The sequence below is a fragment of the Prunus persica genome, chromosome G4 (genome assembly GCF_000346465.2).
Source record: "Prunus persica cultivar Lovell chromosome G4, Prunus_persica_NCBIv2, whole genome shotgun sequence".
NCBI classification, from domain to species: Eukaryota; Viridiplantae; Streptophyta; class Magnoliopsida; order Rosales; family Rosaceae; genus Prunus; species Prunus persica.
The window spans coordinates 24,671,940-24,696,425 of NC_034012.1; the positions used below are offsets into that span (position 1 = coordinate 24,671,940).

Below are 24,486 nucleotides of genomic sequence, written 5' to 3' on the forward strand. Positions count from 1 at the left end.
CGACCCCGACCCCGACTCCGAAGACGACCCCGACCCCCACTCTGATGACAACCCCGACCTCGAATTTGTCTCTGATTCAGACCCCGATACTGATTTCGACTCCGACTCCGGCCCCGACTTAGGCTCAAATTCCGATCCAAATTCCTACTCAACCTGTATCCTATGCATCTTCCGTTGCACAGATTATGACTTCTCGACTAACGACCCCGACACATGGACCAGATTGCGCATATTGTGGTGATCCGAGACACACTTGTGAGACTTGTTTTAAATTGCATGGCTACCCCGATTGGTGGGCTGCTTTTACAGATCGAGGACAATGCAATATGACCAGTAATGGTACTGGTTATGGATTCCATACTTCCGATAAGATTGATTCCAGGAGCTGGATAATTGATTCTGGTGCAACTGATCATATGACGTTTGATCCTGATGATTTTCTGAATACTACACAACCTCGACGAACCTGTATTGCAAATGCCAATGGTGTTACTTATCCTGTGACAGGGGCTGGCACTGTTGCACTTTCATCCTCTCTCACACTGTCTAATACTTTACTTATTCCATCTTTATCCACTAAATTGTTGTCAGTTAGTCAGCTTACTGAACAATTGAATTGTTGTGTACTCATTTACCCGAGTTTTTTGTTTGCTTCAGGATATTCACACTAAGGAGATTCTTGGTCGTGGTACTAAGAGAGGGGGGCTATATTATGTCGATGACTTCAGTCCCGGCGTGGCTAACAGTGTGACACATCCCTTTGATAGCAAACAAAAGCAAATCTGGTTGTGGCACCGTCGATTGGGACATCCGTCTTTTCGATATATGAAGCATCTTATACCAGATTTATTCTCAGGTTTCAAGGACTTCGACTTCACATGTGATACTTGTATTTTGGCCATGAGTCACCGTGTGCCCTACCCGTTGAGTACGAACAAGTGTACTACTTCATTTACCTTAATTCACTCTGATGTCTGGGGACCTTCGCCTATCACTGCTCCTTCTGGTGTTCGATGGTTTGTCACATTCATCGATGATTGTACACGGATGACATGGCTTTATTTGTTGAAGAATAAAAATGAAGTGTTTTTCCATTTTCAGTCTTTCCATAAACAGATGAAAACTCAGTTTAATGCTCAAATCCAGATTCTTCGCTCAGACAATGGTGGAGAATTTGTCAATCATGACTTTCAGACTTACTTCCAACAACATGGAATTATCCATGAGACGACTTGTCCTCAGACACCGCAGCAAAATGGCATTGCTGAACGAAAGAATCGACATCTTCTTGAAACCGCCCGAGCACTTCTGATTGGCGCTCATGTTCCTCGTCATCACTGGGATGATGCTATTGTCACCGCAGTTCACCTGATCAACCGCATGCCTTCTGGTGTATTGATCTTTAAAACTCCCTTATAGGTGCTTGCAGAACACAGACCTCTGCCCTCTGTTTTGGTACTCACACCTCGAATCTTTGGATGTGTGGCTTTCGTTCATCTCCACAAAAATCAACGTAGCAAACTTGATCCCTGTGCGCTTCGTTGTGTTTTTGTGGGTTATGCCACTCATCAGAAAGGTTACCGCTGTTATCACCCTCCTACCCAACGAACCTATGTCACTTTGGATGTGACCTTTATGGAATCTGAGATGTTCTTCCATGACCATCATCCAATTCTACGCTTCAGGGGGAGATACAAAGTGAAGAGCAGAATTGAAGCAACTTGGAAAACAAAGAAATTATTCTCTGTACAGAAATGATTGATCATCCCGAGTCTGGAGCACGAGATTACTCTCTGTCGAAAAGCGACCAATCGCCCATTCATAGCGATCAATTGCCTAACCCACCTGATCCATGCGAAGATATTTCTGATCTAAGTTTCACACCTACAGGCAATACAAAACAACAAGATGAAGACCCCCTCTCTAACTCAATAGTACCAACACACCAATCTCCTGAGAATATCCTTGAGGTAACTACTCCTACTAGACTTGTACATTTAGATGATAAAACTATTCGATATCAATTACCTTTCAGGCAAAATCGTGGGAAGCCACCAAACCGTTATTCACCTGATATTGGCAAGACATCCAAGTATCCAATTGCAAATCATGTATCCACTGAGAAGCTGTCTGAACCACTCAAGGCTTTTGTGCATCAGTTGTCTGCTATCTATATTCCAACAAAGGTCTCTGAAGCATTGAAAGATCCTAAGTGGGTCCAAGCTATAAAAGAGGAGATGAAAGCTCTTGAGAAAAATCAAACTTGGACATTGGAGACTATACCACGAGGAAAAAAAACTATCGGATGTAGATGGGTGTTTACTATAAAACACAATGCAGATGGATCTATCGAGCGATACAAGGCAAGACTTGTGGCAAAAGGGTACACACAGACCTATGGTATAGACTATGAAGAAACCTTTGCTCCAGTTGCAAAGTTAAACACCGTCAGAGTCTTATTGTCCTTTGCAGCTAATTTGGATTGGCCACTACACCAATTTGATGTAAAGAATGCTTTTCTACATGGTGAACTCACGGAGGAGGTGTACATGGACATTCCTCCTGGATATAATACTTCTCAGATTGGAACAGTTTGCAGGTTACGAAAAGCATTGTATGGATTGAAACAATCACCACGTGCATGGTTTGGACGGTTCACCATGGCAATGAAGAACAATGGTTTCAAACAGTGTAACTCAGATCATACTCTGTTCTTGAAACATCGAAAAGGGAAGGTAACAGCATTAATAATCTATGTTGATGATATGATTATTACTGGGAATGATAAACAGGAAATATCACAGCTACAAGACTATCTGGCTACGGAGTTTGAGATGAAGGATCTAGGTGGACTCAAGTATTTCTTGGGAATTGAGGTGGCTCGATCACAGCAAGGCATATTTCTCTCTCAAAGGAAATATGTCTTGGACTTGTTGACAGACACAGGAATGCTATATTGCAAACCTGCGGACACTCCTATTGTTCAGAATCATCATCTTGGAGAATATCCGGATCAAGTTCCAACTAACAAAGAAAGATACCAAAGGTTAGTGAGAAGATTGATCTATTTGTCACATACTCGACCAGACATTGCTTATGCAGTGAGCGTTGTTAGTCAATTTATGCACTCTCCAAGTGAAGATCACATGAATGCAGTTCTTCGGATACTTAGATATTTGAAGTCTGCACCTGGAAAAGGACATATGTTCTCAAAGCATGGTCATCTAAATATTGATGGTTATTCAGATGCAGATTGGGCAGGTAATGTAACAGATAGAAAATCCACATCGGGTTACTTCACATTCGTGGGAGGTAATTTGGTGACATGGAGGAGCAAGAAACAGAATGTAGTAGCTTTATCCAGTGCAGAAGCCGAGTTCAGAGGCATGACTAAAGGCATTTGTGAACTTCTTTGGTTAAGAAAGTTGCTTACTAAACTTGGGTATAAACCTACATCCACAATGAATCTCTTTTGTGACAACAAGGCTGCTATAGCCATTGCACAGAATCCGGTTCAGCATGAACGTACTAAACATGTTGAGGTGGATCGACACTTCATCAAACAGAAGCTTAAGGCTAAAGTGTTTCAGTTTCCTTTTGTGAAATCCGAGGATCAATTGGCGGATATTTTGACAAAGGCAATTTCCAGTAAAGCATTCCACAATTCACTAGATCAGTTGGGTATTGACGACATCTATGCACCAACGTGAGGGGGAGTGTTGGCATGACTTGTGGATATTGACTTACTTTCCTTACACACCAAGAATTCCTATTATAATTGTAATTGATTTATTTTAATTCCTGATTTCCTACTGTAAATGGATTTAGGAATTTATTATTTACTTGCCCATTTAGGTTTCGTTGTATTATAAATATGACTTCCTACAATGAGAAGAATACACAGAAAATTCCCACAAACAAATATTCTCTCATAATATTCATATTTTAGCACATAATAGTATATACATACATGTAAGTCCCGCCCAGAATTGAGGATTATTATAGCGAGCAGGCCTTTGGTGTTCATGACTAGTCCGAAAGCCAAACTGTCCCTCACCGACATTTTGTTGATGATGGCAGCGACGAAAGTCACAACAAATTTAGCGAGGAAAGCCAGGGCAACAATTGACATGACAATTAGAAGGCTTGTACTGCGAAAGACAACAACGACATGCGTTCTCATCCAAGAATCAAAAAGAAGAGTGGCAACAAGATTTTTGACACAAAGTCCTCAACCTTTTCGGTGATTGCAGTTTTGAGCTCTCCCTTGGGCAAAATGGCTCCCAACATGAAGGCCCCAAGAATGGAGTGTGACCCGAACGCATCACTAATGAACCCAAACAGTAGAACCCCGGCCATGATAAAGCATATTTGGCTGTCCAGGTCGTACTTTTCTTCAAAAAAGCTCGTGTTGCTAACCATCCACGACAGCGCTGGACGAAGCCCGTATACACAGAATATGATCAATGTGAAAGTGGACAACACTGTGTAAAGTTTGCCATCGCTGATTGTGGCCACCGTGATGACAAGAAGAACTGAAGACATAAGGTCGTTGATGACGCTTACGGAGAGGGCGGTCCGGCCAACGTCACTGTGCAGTAGCTTGGCATTGGCAAGTACTCGGGCAAGTTCGGCGAAGTTGGTGGTGGTAAGGGTGATGCCCCAGAAGAAAGGACCATAAGTGGTAGCCTTTAGTGGGCGGGAGTTGGGTGTTAGGGTTTTATGCAGGAGATAGCCAAGAGGGAGGGGAACCAGAATTCCAGCAGCGGCAATGCTCCAAACTTTTTTCTGGCCTGCAAAATTGGCTTGAAATCGACCTCTAAGCCCTGGAGGAACATGTAGTATATCAACCCCAAGTTGGCCATTGTCTCTATGGTCAATGTGCTTTTGACTGGAAATAGGTATTTGCGAGAGAACTGGGTTTTCTGGACATAAGATGGACCCAAAATTATGCCACCCTGCAATGTGCGTGCCAATGTATTATTATTTGTCTTTGTCATTAAAATATCAATATTATATTTATAGATGTGATATTCTCAATGAAAATTCGTGTTTCACCAGGTAATCGTTTGTCTCTCGCTATAAAATTCTGATCATAAAGCATAGAGCATAGAGCATAGAGATATAGAATAGAATTACAGCTTACTTACAATAATGTAAGCAATGATGCGAGGTTGGTGCAAAGGTGCAAGGAGAAGCTTGAGAAGGTGGCATATAAACATAATGAGACCTAGTTGGGTGAAGAAGAGAGGAAGAGTTGAAAGCAAGGCATTCTCAGCCTTCCACACCCCAGTCACGTGTGTTATCGTTTTATTATAACATACCCTCGTAACATCTGCTTCTACTACCCCGCCATTGTCTCGTAGCGCATCATCCATTACGTACGATACTTATATTTACAATTTTCTTTTTATAAAAGCGTTGTTAAAGAATTGGAGGATTCAAACAAAAGACCTCAAATGCAAAAGAAACTGTCCTTACCTACTTGAGCTACAAACTCTATTTACAAATTAGATAATAGGAATTCAAGGTTTCTGTCAGCCCTCCCAAGCTACATCAGGACGTCTTTCTTTTGCCTTGGATGAAGTCCAAATCGCTAGAAACACCACTTCCATCAAAGACAAAGACAAAGACTATGACAATGAAACTAGAAAAGAAAAGTGATTGTTATCAGACAACAAAAATTAAAGAGGAATGAATAGAAATCAAAGTTTCAATACTGAGGGATTAATTAGTTAATTAGTTGCGCCTAAACTAGCTGTAAACTCTTCTTAATTTGTTGGCTGTTAGTTCAGTTTGGTTGGCATCCACGCATTATTAGACTTTTATTTTTATTTTTGGTGGCATCCATATATGCATTAGAATCTTCTTATTGAATTGAATTGGATTGGTTGGCTTTTCGATCTCTTCCAATTTTCCATAAATAAAGTTCTGATGAATCTCTACATGTTTTGTTCTATCATATTGAATTGGATTTTCAGCAATCTTAATTGCTAACTAATTATCACAATACAACTACATAGTATCCTCAGTAGGAAAACGCAGCTCCCCCATAAGCCTTTTCAACCATATATAGCAGTTCACGAACACCTTTCACCATAGCCTGATATTTGGAAAATAGTAAGTAAACGCAGGGAGAAGTAAGAAATTGGAATCATTCTAATAACCATGTGTAAGTAAACGCAAGAAAAGAAGGAATTGGAATGATTCTGATGCCTCTTTCTCTGTGTTAAAGTAAGTTTTCTTAATGTTTTATTATTACTAAAAATAATTGAAAGAATGAAATTTTGAATAAGAGATGTGGATGTCCGACTCAAGCTACCATATAAATTAGTTTACAAATTAATGTATATAGAATTGTGGTATGAGTTAAAGAAAGAGATATAAAATTATGGTATATGAGTTGTATTATTGTTGGTGCTTGATATGATATAAGAACATGGTAGGCAAGCTTAGTTTGCGCTAGGCACGCCCTCAGTGAGTGAGAATGAAGGTATTGAAGAAAGATTCTGCTACTTTTGAGGAAAGATTTACGGGACAGGTGTGGTTTCAGTGCGTGTTTGCAGCCATTACGCTGATACTGCTGGCGGGGTCGGTGCTTGGGAGGATGAACTTCAAGGCGTGGATGATGTTCGTGCCGCTTTGGCTTACATTTTCGTACACTGTCGGAGCTTTCAGCTTGTGGGGTGGAGGGTTCTTGTTCCATTGGGGTGTCATGGACTATTCCGGTGGTTATGTCATTCATCTTTCTTCCGGGATTGCTGTCTTCACTACTGCTTACTGGGTAAATTAATTAAATAATTAACTACGCTATTGCTAGTTTTCTTTCTCTCCATTAGTCAACGTCTACAGGCCTGGTAATTATTGATTAAATAGTGCATTAATTCCTTGTAATTATAAAATAGTGGCTTTAATTTCTTTCGTTTTCTTCTTGAATTTAATAGTGACTAAACTCACACATACTATACGGATGCTAAGACTCGAACTCAGAACCTTTCCAAACCACTGTTACACTAGAATCAATAGGATCGAATATATACATATTCCATAAAGAATTAATAGGATCAAATTGATGAGATTCAATTACAAGATTCCCTGAAAAGGTGGAAGAAGAAACAAAAAGTCCTCCCTTAGGTTACTTAAATTAAAACTGGCTTCTTAATTATTCAAAAGTATCTGTGGATGAATCATGGATCATCAGAATCCTTAGACTTCGCATCTCATGCCTTAGACTTCGTGCATAGTGATCACATATTTTCTATTCGCAAACTATCTTTTAGGGTAAAGTCTACTAGGTTGGAATATTATTATTTTAATTGGGTTACAAAGTTATAATATTAACGATGATGACCTACAAATAGTTTTATTTTATATGTTGCCCCATTTTTAAATACTATTTTGCCCTATGTATATGGATCACAATATTTATCAATATGTATAGTTCGGGTTAGGAAACGACAAAAAGTTGATATGACTAGGAGCTTAAAGAATTAATGAAGCGTGGATGCATTAACAGGGGTGGACCATATATAGATGTGGACATCAAAAATAAAAACAAAAACAAAATTGAATATACGAAATGTGACGGACGTGGTGTTTCATTTTCAGTTTTTCTAATAACATCTTACGGAAATCATATTCTAAATTACTTCAAGTTATTCTAACATACGAAAAGTTAATAGGTCTAATTTAGTGGAAAAGAATATTAACTTATAGATCAGTAGTCTCATATTCAAATCCTCATAACACCTTGATAGTGTGTGTGTGTGAAAAACTCCCTCTCTTTTGAAGTTTACATTACGCTTATATTGCAAAATTATATATATACAAAAGAGAGTATTAATGAGTTATTATTGTTTGTTAATTCATGAAAATGAAATGGTGATGATGAATAGGTAGGACCAAGGGTGAAGAAGGACAGGGAGAGATTTCCACCAAACAACGTACTTCTGGTGTTAGCAGGAGCCGGGTTGCTGTGGATGGGATGGGCAGGTTTCAACGGGGGAGACCCGTACGCGGCAAACACGGACTCATCCATGGCCGTCCTCAACACCAACATCTGCGCCGCCACGAGCTTCTTGGTTTGGACTTGGCTCGATGTCATCTTCTTTGAGAAGCCTTCCGTCATTGGAGCTGTCCAAGGAATGATCACTGGCCTCGTCTGCATTACTCCTGCTGCAGGTACGTATTACGTAAGTTCTCAAGTTGACTTTTTTCCAGAGTTGAGTAAAGTTGAATTATATGCCTATGGGTTTAATCTAGTGAAAAAGGAACTTGATTTGCAAAACAATAAGAGTATATGTGAGAAAACTCCCCTCCTTTTCAAACCTTGACCCAAAAAAAAACAAAGCAAAGTTGACTTATATTTATCATCCCAATTAATAAAAACAAAATTAATATACTTACTTACTCGTCACAAAACGCATTGCCTTCCATTAATTAATCCAGAAAAAATAAGTTTATTTGACTTTTGACTATTCATATTTACGTTCCCTCACAGACCACGTTCTAGTTCTATTTGGTATCCTACTTGGATTCAATTTTATAAACTCAAAAACAAATTTTGAAGTTTAAAACCACAAAAACTCGTTTGATATGCCCCTTTTTAAAAACTCAAACTCAAGAAAAATTCAAAAGCACCCCTTTATTAAAAAAAAAAAGAAGAAGAGGTTTTATAGTTTTTTTCTCTCTCCTCCCTCTCCCTGTCTCTTTCTCTCTCCTTCCACTTCTCTCTCTCTCTCTCTCTCTCTCTCTCTCTCTCTCTCTCCTTTTATTTTGGAGGTTTCAATTTGAGAATTTAGGGTTTCTGATTTTAATTTCAATTTTTTTAGATCTTAAAAATAGTTTGGAGTTCAATACCAAAAAAGTTTTTGAATCTTAAAATCACCATTTGAAAACTCATATTTTAAAAAAGAATCATAGTTTTTGAATTTTTTTTTTTTTTTTTTTTTTTGAGTAGGATACCAAACAAGGCCAATTTCCTTTAAAAAAATTCTCATATGGTTCTCTAACGTTTTCTCTAAATATATTTGCATCTCTTTATATATATTATTTAGCCAGTTTTTAACAGGAGAGGTGACTCATGGCATGTTGTGTTGACCATGCACAGTCATTTAATTAACCATATTAACTAGCTAGCTTTTATTTTACTTTTGTTTGTTCATAGACTGATACAATATTATTGTTTAAATATGTAAATTATTTAGGTCTGGTTCAAGGATGGGCCGCTATAGTGATGGGAGTTATGTCAGGCAGTGTGCCATGGTTCACCATGATGATAGTGGACAAGAGGTGGAAACTGCTATCTGCAGTTGACGACACCCTTGGTGTAGTTCACACCCACGCCGTGGCCGGGTTTCTTGGCGGCGTTTTAACGGGGCTTTTCGCTGAGCCTGAACTATGTGCACCTATTTATCATTGGATGGAATATTGTGGTCACCTACATTATTTGCCTAGTCTTACGGTGTATAGTTCCGTTGCGCATGCCGGAGGAACAGTTACTGATTGGGGATGACGCAGTGCATGGAGAAGAGGCATATGCATTGTGGGGTGATGGGGAGAAGTATGATGTTACTAGGCATGAGCTTTACTCCGACGATACGTCACACGCTCAAAAATATCCATCCAGTGGTGCCACTCAGGTGGTCTAACTCAAAGTTATATATTATTTATGTTAATAATCTGTTCCAAAAAGAAAAAAGAAAAAAAAGGCCAAAAATGAAAAGAGGAAAAAACGAAGTACGAAAAATAGGTGTTATTGTCAATTATTATCTTATTTTCTGGTGATCTTTTCAATGTTTTATGTAAACTGCCTATTGCCTCCGGTAATTATTCAGGGAAATTTGGAACACCAAACCATTTTTAACATGTTTAAGATTATTAGCCCCTTTTTTTAATTTACAAAATATAATCACTAGAGCCCTCTCGAATAGTGTTACCTTTACTTGAACCCTAGCATTAGTATTTGGATCTTTATTAGTAACTACAAAGGCTCCATTTGGTGGAGAGAGACTTTCATGCAACAGAAATAACACTTTTTGTTATCTTCGATCAATAGAGCAATAACATGCGGGATAATTCTTCCACGTGTCATTGCATTATTGACCGAGAATAGCTAAACAATGATATCCTCGTTACAAGAAATTTGTTTTTTGCATTTGGTGGATGGATAAAAACACTGGATTGGATCCATAATCATACTCCTGTGTTTAGTGGCCCAAGTCCACTTGGATTGGATTACTTCTAAATTCTATTCCTGTCAAACTCAATTTTAGTAGGATTAGGAATCCCCCCAAAACTAGGGGTGGACATTCAAACTGGAAAATTGAAAAACTGAGCCGACAAAAAACTGCAATTTTGTACAATTTTAGTTCTGATTCTTGTTGTGAAAAAGCTTGACTGGGTCAAACCAGACTGACCACGTATTTTTAATATATATTTAACCCCATTACTAAATTTGTAAGCCTATAACTAATCTTTCTCTAAATCACCTATATTTTTTAGGCCCAATCACCTCCCTTTGCATTAAATTAGGTCACTTGTGAATTTTTAAAATTCAAAAAAAAAATAATTTAAACAAGGGTATACTAGTGATTTGCCCCTGAACTTGTACCTAATTTTCGATTAAGCCTCTATCCTTTTTTTTTCGAAAATTAAGGATATGAACTTTTTTTTTCAGCCAATTTCCCCCCTATCGTCTAAATTCTCAACATTTCATCCAATTTTCAGTTAAATTATTTTAAAAAATTACTTTTTTTGAAAAAATTGAAGAAAAAGAGTAAACCTAATGCCAACCCCTTCCATCTCCTCCCTTCCTCCTCCCATTCTCCCATGACCACCATCCTTTACTCCCAGACCAATCCCCCACCCCCACACCCTTCAATCCACAGACCCCTCCCTCCTCCTCTCCCTGTTCACCCGTTTTGATTTCTACTCCTGTGATGGAAGGGCAAAGTTCCCCATTGCCTTGAAAACCATTGACTGGTCAACAAGCCAACTTTCTTTGGTGTGCGAGCGTGCCACTAATAGCAATGAAAAATCCTAGCAGACTTCTTTGAAACAGATAACTTGCGCCCCAAGTTACTAATTTGTAAACAAACGATTATGAATTTGGGGGAAGAATATCTCCCAAGTAAGTTCTTTTCCTGCCTCAGGCTGGTGAGGACTTCATAATTTATCACAGTATAAAATTGGTAGTTCTGGCCAGAATAGATGATAATAAAGTGGACTGTTTTAGGCAGAACTGCCTTTTACAAATTTAAGAAGGAAAAACCAACTCTAAAAAGACAAAAAGATGGCTGGAATCCCATTTCTGCCTGGGTAGAAACTTCTAATCCAGGACGGACTGAGCTGTTAACAACTTCTACTGCTTAGCTTTAGCTGTAAATCGATACCAAGGTTCAATTTTGGCAGAGCTTTAATATACTTCAAGCCTTGGGAGGCTTTTGAACAGGCAGAACTGCGGTTTCTTTAGTCTGAAGGGGTAGAAATGGCTGGACTTGAGGATTTAATGAGCTGGAACTGCACTGTAAAATTTGTTGAGGTTTTCATATTTGTGAAAACTTAAACTCTGCTTGGGCTTTTGCTGAACCAAATTTGTAACGAGAGGAGTCTCGTATTGGATGACTTATTTCTCTGAGTTTGAACTTGGAAGTTCTGATCTACGGCTGGCTTCTTTTGTGGTTCAAATGAGCCTTTGGTTGCCCCAATTTGTTTTGAAGGTTCTCAGTGATCAAGTGATCATTTTGAGTTTTTTTTTTGCCTTTGGTTGATGTTTTTTTTATTTTTTATTTTGATCGTCTTTTGATTGTCTAACTTTTCCTATATTTATAAGAAATGCTTTGAAGTAGGGTTTCTTTCTTTTAATAATGGGTGGCAAAAATTCTCAAAAAGATCTTTCATTTTTCTATACAAAGAAGAAGAAGTTTTTATCAATTGCTGGCAGATAGGCTTTCGATAGTCAGTTCTTTTTAAGACCAATCACTTCTCTGTTTTTTTGAAAGAGAACCTAACCCCTCTTTAATTCCAACTGCCCCTTTGTGAGAGCTCAAACCGTGATGTTCAGTTTGCTTTTCCAGTTTGAACAACTCCTTGTTTTCCTGCTTATCTTTTTTTGGGAAATTTAGCCTGCGTATCCCTTGAAAGATGGTGCTTTCTTTGGAGTAGAAACAATATCTCTGAATATATAAAAGGGTTTTGATCTTTGTGGTGGTAGAGATTTCAGAGACATCCTTTCTTTCTGCCTCCCTCTGTCAACTCTCTTATCAACCTAGTTGATTTTGTTTGACTTTTCTAAGTCAGAGAAAAACAATCACGTGGGTCTGTTTTCTTTTGAGTTTCTACTTTTTACTTTGATCATGCCAAGCCCAATTTAGTTTCTTCGAAACCCAAGCTTGAGATAGGTTCTAGGCCGGGCTTTTGTTGGATTTTGGACCTTTGGTTCATGTTTATTCTCAGAGTCCAGACTTCTCGGGTCCAGCATTGTTGTCTTTGTTATTCTGGGCTTTGTAGCGTTTGGGCTGGGTGCGCAAGATTTTGGCCCAAACAATCCCTTTTTGTTCTTTCAACCACACACTCATCACCACCATCCCCAACAGACCTTCCGCCGTCGCCGCCTCTCTCTCTCTCTCTCTCTCTCTCTCTCTCCACACACACACTCCCTCAATTTCCCACCCCATCTGTTAATTTCAATATCTCCACACTCGAAAAGCTCACAGTCGATCCAAGCCTTTCAATGCCTCCCATCTCAAGCTTTTTCCAAATTCACACAAAACCCATCAACCAAAACATCAAAAAATTCAATCTTAAACACTTGGATTTGGAAAAAAGATCAAAATCAAATAAAATCTAATAGAATTTAAATCCATGCCACCGGATAGCATTTGGGGTGGGAGGTTGTGGGGAAGGAGAAAAAAGAGAAGGGACGGTTGGGGTGGGGTGGAAGGGCCATTGGAAGTTATATGGAGAGAGGGAGCGTAGAGGGGCCAGAAAAAATAGATGGAGAGGGTAGGGGTGAGGGAGAGAGTGATTGGTTGGATGGGCCTCTCTCTTATTAAAATATTTTTTCTTTCATTTTATATTTCATATTATTGTATTTGTGTATTTAATTATTTTAACATATAAAATGACCATTTTGCCCTCATATTTAATGGCAAATTGGATGAAAAGAAGTTCATATCCTTAATTTTCTATATAAAAAAAATAAAAAAATAAAAAAAAAACAAGACAGGGGGTCAATTGAAACCAAAGTACAAGTTCTGGGGGCAAATCACTAGTATACCCCAAAAACAAAAATTTCAATCCCAATTATGGGCAAATTAGACCGCATTGGAATGAATGAATTTTTTTTTTTTTATCAAAACCAAACCAAATCAGACAAATAAATAGTGCTAGTTCCGGTTTGGGGTAAGAACCAGATCGTGCTTACCCCTAACGAAAACTAAGGGATAAACTCGGATATGCTACGATCGAGTGCAACCCAACCCCGACAGATTAGGTTGCAGTCGTCTCCTCCAATCTTCATCCCCAACATTGAGCCTCCATCACCTCGACGATAACTCAGCCATCTCCGACAAACTTGAGCAATTTCTGGCAAAACCCAACCATCTCCTGCCCAAACCATTTCATCACTGATCATATTTCTCCTATGAACTTCTTCATCATAAGTGATCATTTCATCACTGAGATTCTCAACATCTTGTGTTTTTGTTAGATTGTATGTGAGTTTTGATTATTAAATTCTTTGACAATATTTGAGTAGTTTATAGGTTAGGATAAAGCTTGAATTCACCGGAAAATTTTCATTTTTTCTATAAATATTTGACATACAATATGGGATTTTTTTTCATTTTCTCTTTTACATTTCCTGGGTTTTTGTAATGTTTGAAATCTATGTGTGTCTGGGACTGCAATTGGGTATATTCTTTGAAGGCCCAATTTTGTCTTTTACAAATTTACAACTGCTATTAAATTTCTAATATCCATTTAAGCAATTAACGGAGCGGAGATGATAAAATTTGTTTAAATTTATATTGATTATGATTATTTATAAATTTATATAGATTATGGTTATTTATAGTTTATTTTTTGGATTTATAATTGGGATATTTGTAGAAATGTCACCTGAAATTCTACCTTAGTTTCAATTTGTTAACTGAAATTTTTTTTTAAGAGAAATGTCACCTGAATTTTTCAAAATCTATCATTTGTCACTTGACTTTAACATCATCCAATTTTCCATCTATTTTGAAGGGTAATTTAGTCTTTTTATTTTCAATGGTATTTTAAAAATAGAAAATTCATTATAAAAAAAAAATTATATATCTTTTAAATAATTAAAAATAAAAAGAAAAAATTGTGAAAAAAAACTTCTCTCTTCTCCCTCTTTATCTTCCACACCCACCATCACTACTCTATTTAAATACAATTTAAAATAAATAAATAAATAAGAGTTAACTTAATAAATAAATAATTTTTTTTAGAACATAAAAATCAAAAATCAAAAGAATGAATGACACCACCTCCAATCCTCCAATCCCAACCGCCAGCCACCATTGTTCTCTCTTCTCTTTCTCCCCAACAACAACCCACCACCCCAACTCTGATCCATCTCACCCCTTAATATATATCTCTCTCTTCCTCTCACAAGAACAAACCCTGCCCCACCATCCCTAGTTGCTCACCCTAGATTTTCCAACCCATCTCCACCCCAATCTCTGCCCATTCGAGGGTCACCCTACTTCTCTGTCTCCATCTCTCCCATTTGGCCATGCCCATCCTTCCCACCTCTCCGTTGCTGGGTCCTTCCTTCCCCCGACAACCCCCTTCCTTTTTTCAAGTTTTTTTCCTTTCACTAATTATTTATTTATTTATTTATTTTTTGTCTGATCAGTTTTTAAAATTTGCCAATATGTTAAAAATGGAAAACTTAGGTTTTTACATTTAACCCCCCATCCATTTTTACATTTAAGCTTTTTTTTTTTTAAATAACAATTTTTTTCATTTTAAAAATACCCTTGAAAATGCAAAAACTAAAATACACTTCAAAATAGATGGAAAATTGGATGATGTTAGAGTCAGATGACAAATTTTAGATTTTGAAAAATTAAGGTGACATTTCTCTTAAATTTATTTCTCATGTGACAAATTGAAACTAAGGTATAAGTTCAGGTGACATTTCTACAAATATCTCTTTATAATTTTTATGATTTTTATTTTATGAGAATTTGACTTTTTATCTCCAGGTATTGGAAAATTACTGTTTTTATTTATTTTATTACAAAATTGTTATTTTTTATGTAGAAAAGTTCAAAATTAAAATGGCATGTTTAACTTAATCCAGTTTGACACCAAACATAGGATTTGATTGGTGTTATCCACTCCAATCCAATGCAATTCAATCCTACTTCATAATCCAATTCAATTCCGGTCCCCAAACAGACTAAAAGATTCAAAAGAACTACACAATTAAACCTTATTAATTCCCTTCAAGTAGTGCTTGAACCTTACTTGAATCTCTTAATTAGTACCAATGTTTACAAAGAGGGATTCAATTAATCTGTAAATAGACATCAGTTGAATCCAAAGTCAAATTCAAAAGATATTTAACCCCAATTTATAGACCTTAACTATGTACAAATGGTTCAGCCCTAAGGAAAGAGAGAAAATCCTAAGGAACCCCTTGGGGTCAGTGGCCTCCCTCCCTCCCCTCTCCACTAGTTCTTCCCTACTCTCCTATCCTCCCCTCCCCTCCCCTCTCCTCTCATCTCCTTACATCCCTATTCCCCTCGATACTTCTTTGTTTTTGTTTTTGTTTTTTTTTTTTTGGTGGTGTGAAATCAACTGTTGTGAAATGATGTAGTCGTCATGATAGTTGTCATCTTTCAACCCACGTACATGAGAATTTGGCTCCATTTGTCATCCTTCAACATGGTTTAGAGCCACAAGATGGGAAAAATGTCGGGCTGCATCGCGTTTGGGTTTAACCGGTGAAGCTGTGGCTTTCTGTCGGCTGTTGAGGATGTGGAGCGATGGCCTTGCTTCTTAATTTGTTTTTGTCTAATAATTTCCATGAATCCATGAACTGTATAGCAATTTGGTGTGTGTGTGTGTGTGTGTGTGTGTTTATTTATTTATGTTTAGGAGGTTTTATTTCTTTTTAGCTTTTACGGATCTCTCATTTTTGCTGATGCGCAGCGAATTTGTATTAGAGGTTCGAGTAGGTGTGCTTTTGGTTGCTGAGTCAGGGATTATAGTAATTTTGTGGAGAAGATTCGTGTTGTTGTTGCATTTAGTCACTGGAGAAGATTTACCAATATTCAGAACCATAATTGCTTTGTACTTTTTTCATAAAAAAAATTATTATCGAATATTCAGAAGGCATTTAATTCCCTTTTTCTTGAACCGTTGGTCATCTATGTTGCACGGGTATGTTGATATGATACGATAAGATTCATCGATAAGGCAAAATTCCAAAAAACTAGGATAGGGGTACAACATCGATACGGTGATTAAAATAATATATATTTAAAAATAATATAAATAGAAAAAATTAATATTACATCCATCATGTCATAATCATCCATCAGAAGTGCAAAACATAAAACTAAACACAAAATACAAGTCTCCATAAACAAAACACAAAATACAAGTCTTCATAGGATTGTTCAAATCATAAAAAAATATATATATAAAAAGCAATACAAAAACAAAATTTCTAACTTCATTCATCATTGTCATCATAGGTAAATATGATTGCTTCTAATTCCTTCTTCCTATTTCTTCTTCTTTTATAGTTATTCTCTCCCAAATAAAATGAAGACCTAGCTTCTAGCTTAAGAACACACACCAAATCAAAGTTACTCAAGGCAAACAAAACTCACCTTCTAGAGGAACAGAAAAACTGGGAACTGATACACAATAAAATAAGAGAAAGCCAAATTCACCGGTTCCTCAAGAGTACATTTTACAAATTAATGACACAAAGGGAGTTTTGCAAATGATCAATACACCAGTAGATTAGTTAAATATAAGGTGCTTACAAAACAAAAAAATCAGGAATCGATTAAATACATAGTTGGTCATTAAGGTCTACAAGAATCGATTAAATGTCTTTCCAATGATAAAGTTTTTTTCTAGTTTTTGGAAATACTTAATAGTGTTGTTTTTGCAGCCAAGTTATTTTAGTTATGTGAGACAAATTGTATAGAAAAGTGAGAAGTAGAGAAAGACAATAGAAATTGTTCTTAAAAGTATCTTTTGTGCTTCATAAAGCACCTGTACTGCTAATTACCATAATAAGTGTATAGGTTACAAAACATAGAAATTGTGGAGATTATAAACTTCTGTAAAAGAAAACGACACGATTTTAATTAGCGTGTTTATGTTTTTTTTTTTTCTTTAAAGAAACTATTTTCTAACCTTAAAAAGATCCAAATATACCACTAAAAGTAGGTTTTTTATTTGGGGAGAATAGATGCTTTATTAAAAATAGAGTAATGCTACACTTATCACATTTTTATCCCACATTTCTATACCGCATGATGTGGCATACCCATATTATATGCCACATCAATTAAATCAATGAAGTGTATTTTAATTAAGACAATTAGAAAAACAAATACTAGAATAAATCATAAAAGAAAAGAAAATATTAAATAATTTTAATTGATGTGGTTGTGTACCTCAGCTGTTACATAAGATGGTATAAAGATGTGATATACAAATGTGGTAAGAGTAGCAATATTCTTAAAGATAATAAGCACCATAAGAGTTTATAAAAGATAGCACTAAAAGTAACCAATACTATTCAAAACCCGAACATTAAAGACATAAACAAATGCATAAAAAATTAATACTAGCTTACTAATATTACTATTATTACTATAGCCCCTTCACTCACGCCAGAGGATGAGGAGATGGAAATCCTGAATCATTAGGAACTCAAAGAAGCCAATAATTTATTGGGCAATTTCCAAGACCATGGCCAAGCACAAAAAATGAGACCAATGCTGCAGGAAAGAAACAAATGGATATTGGACCAAAGGCTTGTTGCACTAATAAGTTCCATATCCAAGAGACCAATGGGCCTCGTGAAGTATATTTAGAGCAAAGTTACATGGGAGCTTCTATAGTGAGTGGGAAGTTATAAGGGGTGTTTTTGAGGGGTATGTAAGAGCCGTTGGATTTCATCCAACGGTGAGTTTTTAAAAGAGGGTGCATGTAGAATCGGGTTGAAATCTAACCCGTTAGAAACCCAACTTCAGTTGTTCCCCTCTTTCCCTCTCTGTGAAAAACTAAAGAACACAATCCTTTCTTTTTGAATGTAAAGCAAACCCACAATTAGAAGGATCCAAATCTCCCAAACCTTATAGTCACTCCACTGTCATTAGCTCGTTGGGAGGCCTGCGATCTATGGTATCCTGGGTATTACGAAGAATGGCTCTTACCTAGCTGTTGCCCTGTTTTGATTCTATGGCTCAAGTGAAAACCCCTTCTCTTTTTCATTCAGCTGACAAGATTCCAGATGAAAGCAAAGTAGCATATCTGTTTTTGTAGCTAGAAGCCGCAGCAGCAGTTGTTCCTTGATTTTGGTAGAGATGGAGTCTCAAATACCAAAGAGTCTTCTGTAATGTCCACCACATTGTTTCAAGCTGACTGACTTCAGAGCTCCCGATTGATTTTGAGAGGTAAGTTCACTTGCTGGATTGATTTTATTGGGTTAGGTTTATTTTTTGTGAGGGTGGGAAATTCGTCATTTGTGGCATCAATAATGTGTCATTTCCTTATGAATATTCAATATACTTAGTTCATTGTTGTTGGTCGGGGTGGAAAATTATGAAATGTAGGTAAAAGAACCTAAACTTAGGCTTAATGACATTAGGAGTAAGCAGTTGGAGAGGATATTGGGTGAAGTTCTGTAATTGGTGGTTTGAATTACATTTGTGTTCTTAGTTGAACATGTTGGTTCTAATGTTATTTTGACCAGATTATTTCCCAAGAGATGACGTAACTTGTATGAAATTTTGCTTGTGTTTTGTGTAATCGGAAGTTAGGCTATGCGTATTTTGTGTCAATTTGGGCAATGTTTTGTGTAAGTGGAATGCATTGATATGTTGTGATGCAGTAATGACTGATTAATGAATGAATAATTGCTATGCAGTAATATAGAAGTGGATCAATAATATACGTAGATAAAATGTCTGGGGGCTCAGAGAGTGATGAATGTGCAACAGCTAATGGGAGGGTTTATATTCCTGAAGTAAGAAATGAGGAAACACCAGCAGTTGGGATGAAGTTTGACTCGCTTGACCTCGTTTACAATTTCTATAATAGATATGCATTCTTGGCTGGTTTTGGTATTCGACTTCATTCTAGCTTTTGGGGGAAAAATAAGAAAGAGATTTTGAGGAAAGAATTTGTATGTTGCAAACAAGGTGCATACAGGAAGGATGAAACTCGGGAGAGAAAAAGACAACGGGGAATAAGTAGATGCAATTGCAAAGCAAAGATTGTGGTTGTGAAGAGAAATGGGAGCAAGAAGTATACCATTTCTCTTTTTGCAGAGGGACACAATCATAAGATGACACCCTCAGAAAGAATGCATTTATTGAGATCACACCGTCATATTTCAGATTCTACAAAAGTACTCACAAAACAGTTGGGTTCAGTTAATATTCCCATTCATCAGAAGGTAAGTATTTTCGAGGTGCAATCCGGAGGAATGGATAAAATCGGTTTTATCAAAAAAGATATCTACAATCTTGAATGTAGTGTGAATGGGAAGCTGAGGAACCACGATGTTGAACTAGTGACCGAGTATTTTATGGCTGAACAGAAAAAAAATGAGGCTTTTTATTTCAAGATTGAGGGAGATGGGCACGACAGGTTTAGTCGATGTTTTTGGGCAGATGCAACTTCTAGACGGGCGTATGGGTTTTTTGGAGATGTTGTTGTATTCGATACCACATTCAACACGAATCGATACGACTTGACATTTGCACCAATGTTGGGAGTTAATAACCATGGTCAGACAATTGTGTTAGCATGCGCATTTTTGAGCAAGGAAACGACTGAGTCGTTTGTTTGGATGTTTGAGGAGTTTAAGAAAGCCATGCCAGGTGGGGAACCTAAAACGATCATTACAGATCAAGATGCGGCAATGGCCATAGCGATTTCAATAGCCTTCCCGAGTACATTTCATCGACTTTGCATATGGCACATCACATCAAAGTTCTCTGTTAAGTTACCACGTGACGCTTATAAGGAGTATTGGCCTGAATTTCAGAAAACCATATGGGATACTGACAATAAGGATGAGTTTGATGCAAAATGGAATATTGTGGTTACAAAGGCTGGTTTGACTGACCATCCATGGCTAAGTTCAATGTTTGATTTAAGGGAATCTTGGGTTCCAGCCTACGCACGACAATTTTTTGCCGCTGGAATGTCAAGCAGCCAAAGAGCGGAAGGTTCTCATGGTTTTTTCAAGCAATACATATCAAGGAGAAATTCGTTGATGGATTTCATAATACGATTTGAGAGGGCACTTTCTCATCAACGTGAAAAAGAGTTAGTTGCTGATCACGTAGATGCATTTGAAGTGGCTCAATGTCTTCTACCGATGCCAATGAACAAACAAATGGCTACCTTGTACACAAGGACAATGTTTCAAAAGTTTGAGCAAGAACTAATACAAAGTACAGCATGTTTCCTAGAGCTCAAAACAGAGGATGCTTGTAAAGTTGTGTTCAACGTGAGCGAAAGGAAAAATTGGGAAACAAGGGTGGCAGAAGTCGTATATGTCAAAGATTCTGACCACGCATCGTGTAGCTGCAAAAGATTTGAATTTGTTGGAATTATTTGCAAGCACATCCTAGCATTGTTCAGAAGGGACCAGATTGAATATATGCCCGATAAATATATTTTGAAGAGGTGGAAGAAAACTGCGAAATGTGGATTGGTGTCAGATGCAAATGGCAACGAAATTAAAGACTGTGCAGATCCTGGCCTTCTAATAAAGCGGAGTACAATGTCTCGACTTGCTTCAGATGTGGTTGAGGATGCATTAATGAGTGAAGAAGGATGTGAGCTACTGTCAGAGACTCTAAAAAGTTTGCAGGTGAAGTTGAAGTTGCTGAAGGATGGACCAAGTAATAACGAAGTTGGAGGGTCCAGCTCTCAAACACAATATATGAAAGACCCTAAGAGAGTGAGGTGCAAAGGAAGGTCGAAAGGAGTAACGGGAGCAAAGGAAAAGGCAATGAAGCGAGGGATTAGACACTGTCGGGAGTGTGGACACATTGGTCATGATAGAAGACAATGCCCAGCCTTGAACACACCGTAAGATGCTAACACTATTTGTAATAACATCTAAAATATGAAAAGGTAAAATTTTTATGTGCTTGTGTTTGATGTTTATGCAGGACATCACCGTCGAACAATGACGAATCAACTCCAATACATCGTAGTGACCCATTATTCGACGATTTTGACAGGATGCACAGACCAACTGAATGATTGATATTTGTATTAGACGAAATGTGGTTGTTATCAAGATTAATGATCAAGCGAAGTTTTATAGATTCAGTTTTTGAATGTTATTGTGTTTTTGTTCATGTCCACCGATGAGCTCTTACTATGTCCACTGGTAATTGAAATGAAAATTTGCTTGGTTTCATTCTTCCAAGACATTTGGAGACATGTTCATTTTACGTCTTCTCCCTATTTATAAATTTTCATAGACATTTGATCAAGTATGAAATTTGTAGTTATGTGAAGAAGCAATGACTCTTACCATGTTAAATGGGCAGTTTAGGGTGAAATTTGTTTTAACAGAGATTCATTTTTCAAATCCTCAGGGTAATGCAGCAATTACAGCAGCCAGCTGTTGTTTCCATTACCAGTAATCATTTCCAGCAGCAGCCACTTTTTCCGACTGGTTATTAGGGGCACGATTTTGTACACTTTTGTAAGTGAAGGATACTCGAAGCACTTTGTTGGAACAGAGCAAATAGAAACCAGCGGGTAAAAAAAAAACATAACATTGCAGCTAATTACATTTCGATACATAGGTGAAAAATATTAAAGGGTACACTAACTTACATAAATACTCATAATTCCACACACAAAAGAACATTTGATTGCAAAACATATTATGTGCTTCCTCATAGCAATACCACGATCTCCCCAACCAACTGAACAACGGTAGCCACAATCACTGGGTCGTACTCGTCAGCTTCTTCTTAGCAGGTCTCACATGCTTATGGCCACTCATATCCCTAGTGATATACACGAAATAAATCTTCAGCAATATTTGGAATTTTATTATATATAAATAAACCATAAACCATTCAGTAAACAATGTATAGCACATGTTATGTAACTTATGACTCACGTGTCAGTTTTTTTTTTAACACATTAGTACTCCAGCTCTTTAATGTAAATGGACATGATAAGGAGCATTTACTGATTCCCGGCTTTCTGTGATATTGACTGCTTCTTGAATAATATTTCCATATTTGCAAAATATAATGTTAGACATTATAACACATGATGACTTGCAATACATAGTCCCAATAATTATATATGAAGCAAATGAAACTGATATTTGTGTTATTTTAAGTTAGATAATGACATTAAGGGAGTATATGTGCAATACCACGGTCACCCTCAACCAACTGAACAGCGGTAGCCGCAATCACTTAGTCGTATCGGTCGGCTTCTTCCGAGCAGCTTTGACGTGCTTATGCTCATTCATGTCACCCCCATCGTCTAGTATCTCTCTCACAGCATCAGGGGACACATAGTTCCAATCATAACTTGTATGAGTAGTTGCCGCAAATGCTCGGAATTTGTCGAATCCTTCGTTGAATGCCAACTCCAGTTCAGTATGGTGCTCTTCGCATCGCATATGGTTCATCAAACAACCTTTGATTTCATCATTCATTACTGTATCCAACTCCTCAGCTTTCAGCTTCTTGCTATGACTCAGCTTCAAGTACTTGTTCTTTTGGGATAACGCTTTGTTCACCCTAATGTTAAGATCAGCCAAAATTGCCTCGTCTTCAACACATTTCTCGTGCCATGAATTGATCAGTCTGGAATTATAATCCAGCTTGCCACTGACTGCATGTATTGCCTGTAATGGATCATCGGAGTCCCCCTCACTCCCAAATGATGTTGAAAAAGGAAGGGGTCGGCGAGTACAATGTGGAAATAGAACCTACGACTCCAATTTCTCATGTTCGATTGTGTTGTTGGCGCCTGAAGAGGTTGACATGCTTGAATAATCCTCTTTGTTTTGGGAGGATGAGGATTGCATATGCAATTTCGTTTGAGAAAGGGAACATAGGTTTATAGACCAACATACCAAAGCTTGTGTGTAGTCAACATATGTACTTTTTGGCGGGAATTTTTTAAAAATAGGTGTCAGGTTTTGCTTTTCAAGCATGTCAACCTCACACTCTCCTGACACCACTGATAGTGGTTGAAACAAAGTCAATGGAAGTGACATCTACTTAGTTAACTCAACCAAACTAGTTAGGATTAAACTTAGATTGTATCAGACCAAAAAATAATTTCTACTTTGTCAACCAAATATTTTTTGGCGGGAACCCTTTTCTTGGTATTACTATCACCCCTTTCATATAAAGGGAACCCTTTTCTTGGTATTACTATCACCGAATCTGTCTCCATCTACCGATACTCTCTCAAGCAAACAAACTCATTCCCCCCAAAGAATGAGCATAAGCACAACCAAGTTTGATGTGAGCATAATAAACACCCCTCCAAACAAAGACCGGCTTCGACACGCAAGTGAGTCACCAGACAAGCAATGTCACATTGCTAGACAGAATGACCATTTTGTTGGAAGTTTTGAGTCTGAAAGAGTTGTTGCTTTTTGGAAGGACAGGCATCTTCAACTTGGTGATGAAATCCAAAGGGCAAGGGCACGGTTGGAATTTGTGGAAGGCCAAATTGAAGATGACAAAAGGCAGGCCAATCTGGATAGGGCGAAGTTGCAGCGCATGAAGCGTAGACACAAACGACTTCGGAGTGTAGCTCTTCAAAAATACAAGAACTCATCTAATGCAGTGGAGTCAAAGAAGCGTGTGATGCAAGCTGGATTCGACTACTTCCGATCCTATGCAAAACTCGTCGTACCCGGGTTTGATTGGTCATCTATTACCGTTTCCGACGTCACCAAATATACTCAGCAAGGGAAGTAACCATTTTGGTTCTCGTGTTTGAGCAGAGGCAAATAAGTGGAATTGGAATTTTCGTTACACTCTGCTTCAAAGCTATTTTGATGCTAACTACTATGGAAGATTTAAACCTTAATATTTTGATGTCTTTAATTACGAAAACAGAAGATGCAAAGAGCCCATCTACTTAAGTCATATGTTGCTGCCATGTCCATTTGTTTTTTATCACGTATCAGATTTGGACATGGTTGCATCATATGCAATGTTGCCTTTATTTATTATA

The 24,486-nt window shown here is 37.5% G+C and overlaps 3 protein-coding genes across 3 annotated transcripts; 2 read left to right on the forward strand and 1 right to left on the reverse strand.

The window, feature by feature from the left end:
• LOC109948757 (cation/H(+) antiporter 15-like) lies at positions 4,180 to 5,104 on the reverse strand. Its single transcript, XM_020562468.1, has 2 exons — positions 5,059 to 5,104; positions 4,180 to 4,925 (listed from the first exon to the last, which is right to left on the reverse strand). The coding sequence occupies exons 1-2, from the start codon at positions 5,102 to 5,104 to the stop codon at positions 4,180 to 4,182; spliced, it is 792 nt and encodes a 263-aa protein (XP_020418057.1).
• On the forward strand, positions 5,164 to 9,702 carry LOC18779035 (ammonium transporter 3 member 1). The gene is made up of 5 exons (XM_007212703.2): positions 5,164 to 5,297; positions 6,529 to 6,784; positions 7,896 to 8,181; positions 9,207 to 9,401; positions 9,457 to 9,702. The coding sequence occupies exons 1-5, from the start codon at positions 5,164 to 5,166 to the stop codon at positions 9,648 to 9,650; spliced, it is 1,065 nt and encodes a 354-aa protein (XP_007212765.1). The 3' UTR covers positions 9,651 to 9,702.
• LOC109948758 (protein FAR1-RELATED SEQUENCE 5-like) lies at positions 19,721 to 21,521 on the forward strand. Its single transcript, XM_020562469.1, has 2 exons — positions 19,721 to 21,339; positions 21,423 to 21,521. Exons 1-2 carry the CDS (start codon positions 19,721 to 19,723, stop codon positions 21,514 to 21,516), a joined length of 1,713 nt encoding a protein of 570 aa, XP_020418058.1. The 3' UTR covers positions 21,517 to 21,521.

Excerpts from the sequence above, each read along its gene's own strand:
- LOC109948757 (XM_020562468.1), bottom strand. The coding sequence starts at position 5,104 with ATGCTTTATGATCAGAATTTTATAGCGAGAGACAAACGATTACCTG. Across the intron at positions 4,926-5,058 it reads GAGAGACAAACGATTACCTG|AAAACCCAGTTCTCTCGCAA; the intron begins GTGAAACACGAA and ends TCTTATGTCCAG.
- LOC18779035 (XM_007212703.2), top strand. The coding sequence starts at position 5,164 with ATGATGCGAGGTTGGTGCAAAGGTGCAAGGAGAAGCTTGAGAAGGTGG. Across the intron at positions 5,298-6,528 it reads GCCTTCCACACCCCAGTCAC|ATTTACGGGACAGGTGTGGT; the intron begins GTGTGTTATCGT and ends TTTTGAGGAAAG. Across the intron at positions 9,402-9,456 it reads TTTCGCTGAGCCTGAACTAT|TCTTACGGTGTATAGTTCCG; the intron begins GTGCACCTATTT and ends TTATTTGCCTAG.
- LOC109948758 (XM_020562469.1), top strand. The coding sequence starts at position 19,721 with ATGGATAAAATCGGTTTTATCAAAAAAGATATCTACAATCTTGAATGT. Across the intron at positions 21,340-21,422 it reads TGCCCAGCCTTGAACACACC|GACATCACCGTCGAACAATG; the intron begins GTAAGATGCTAA and ends ATGTTTATGCAG.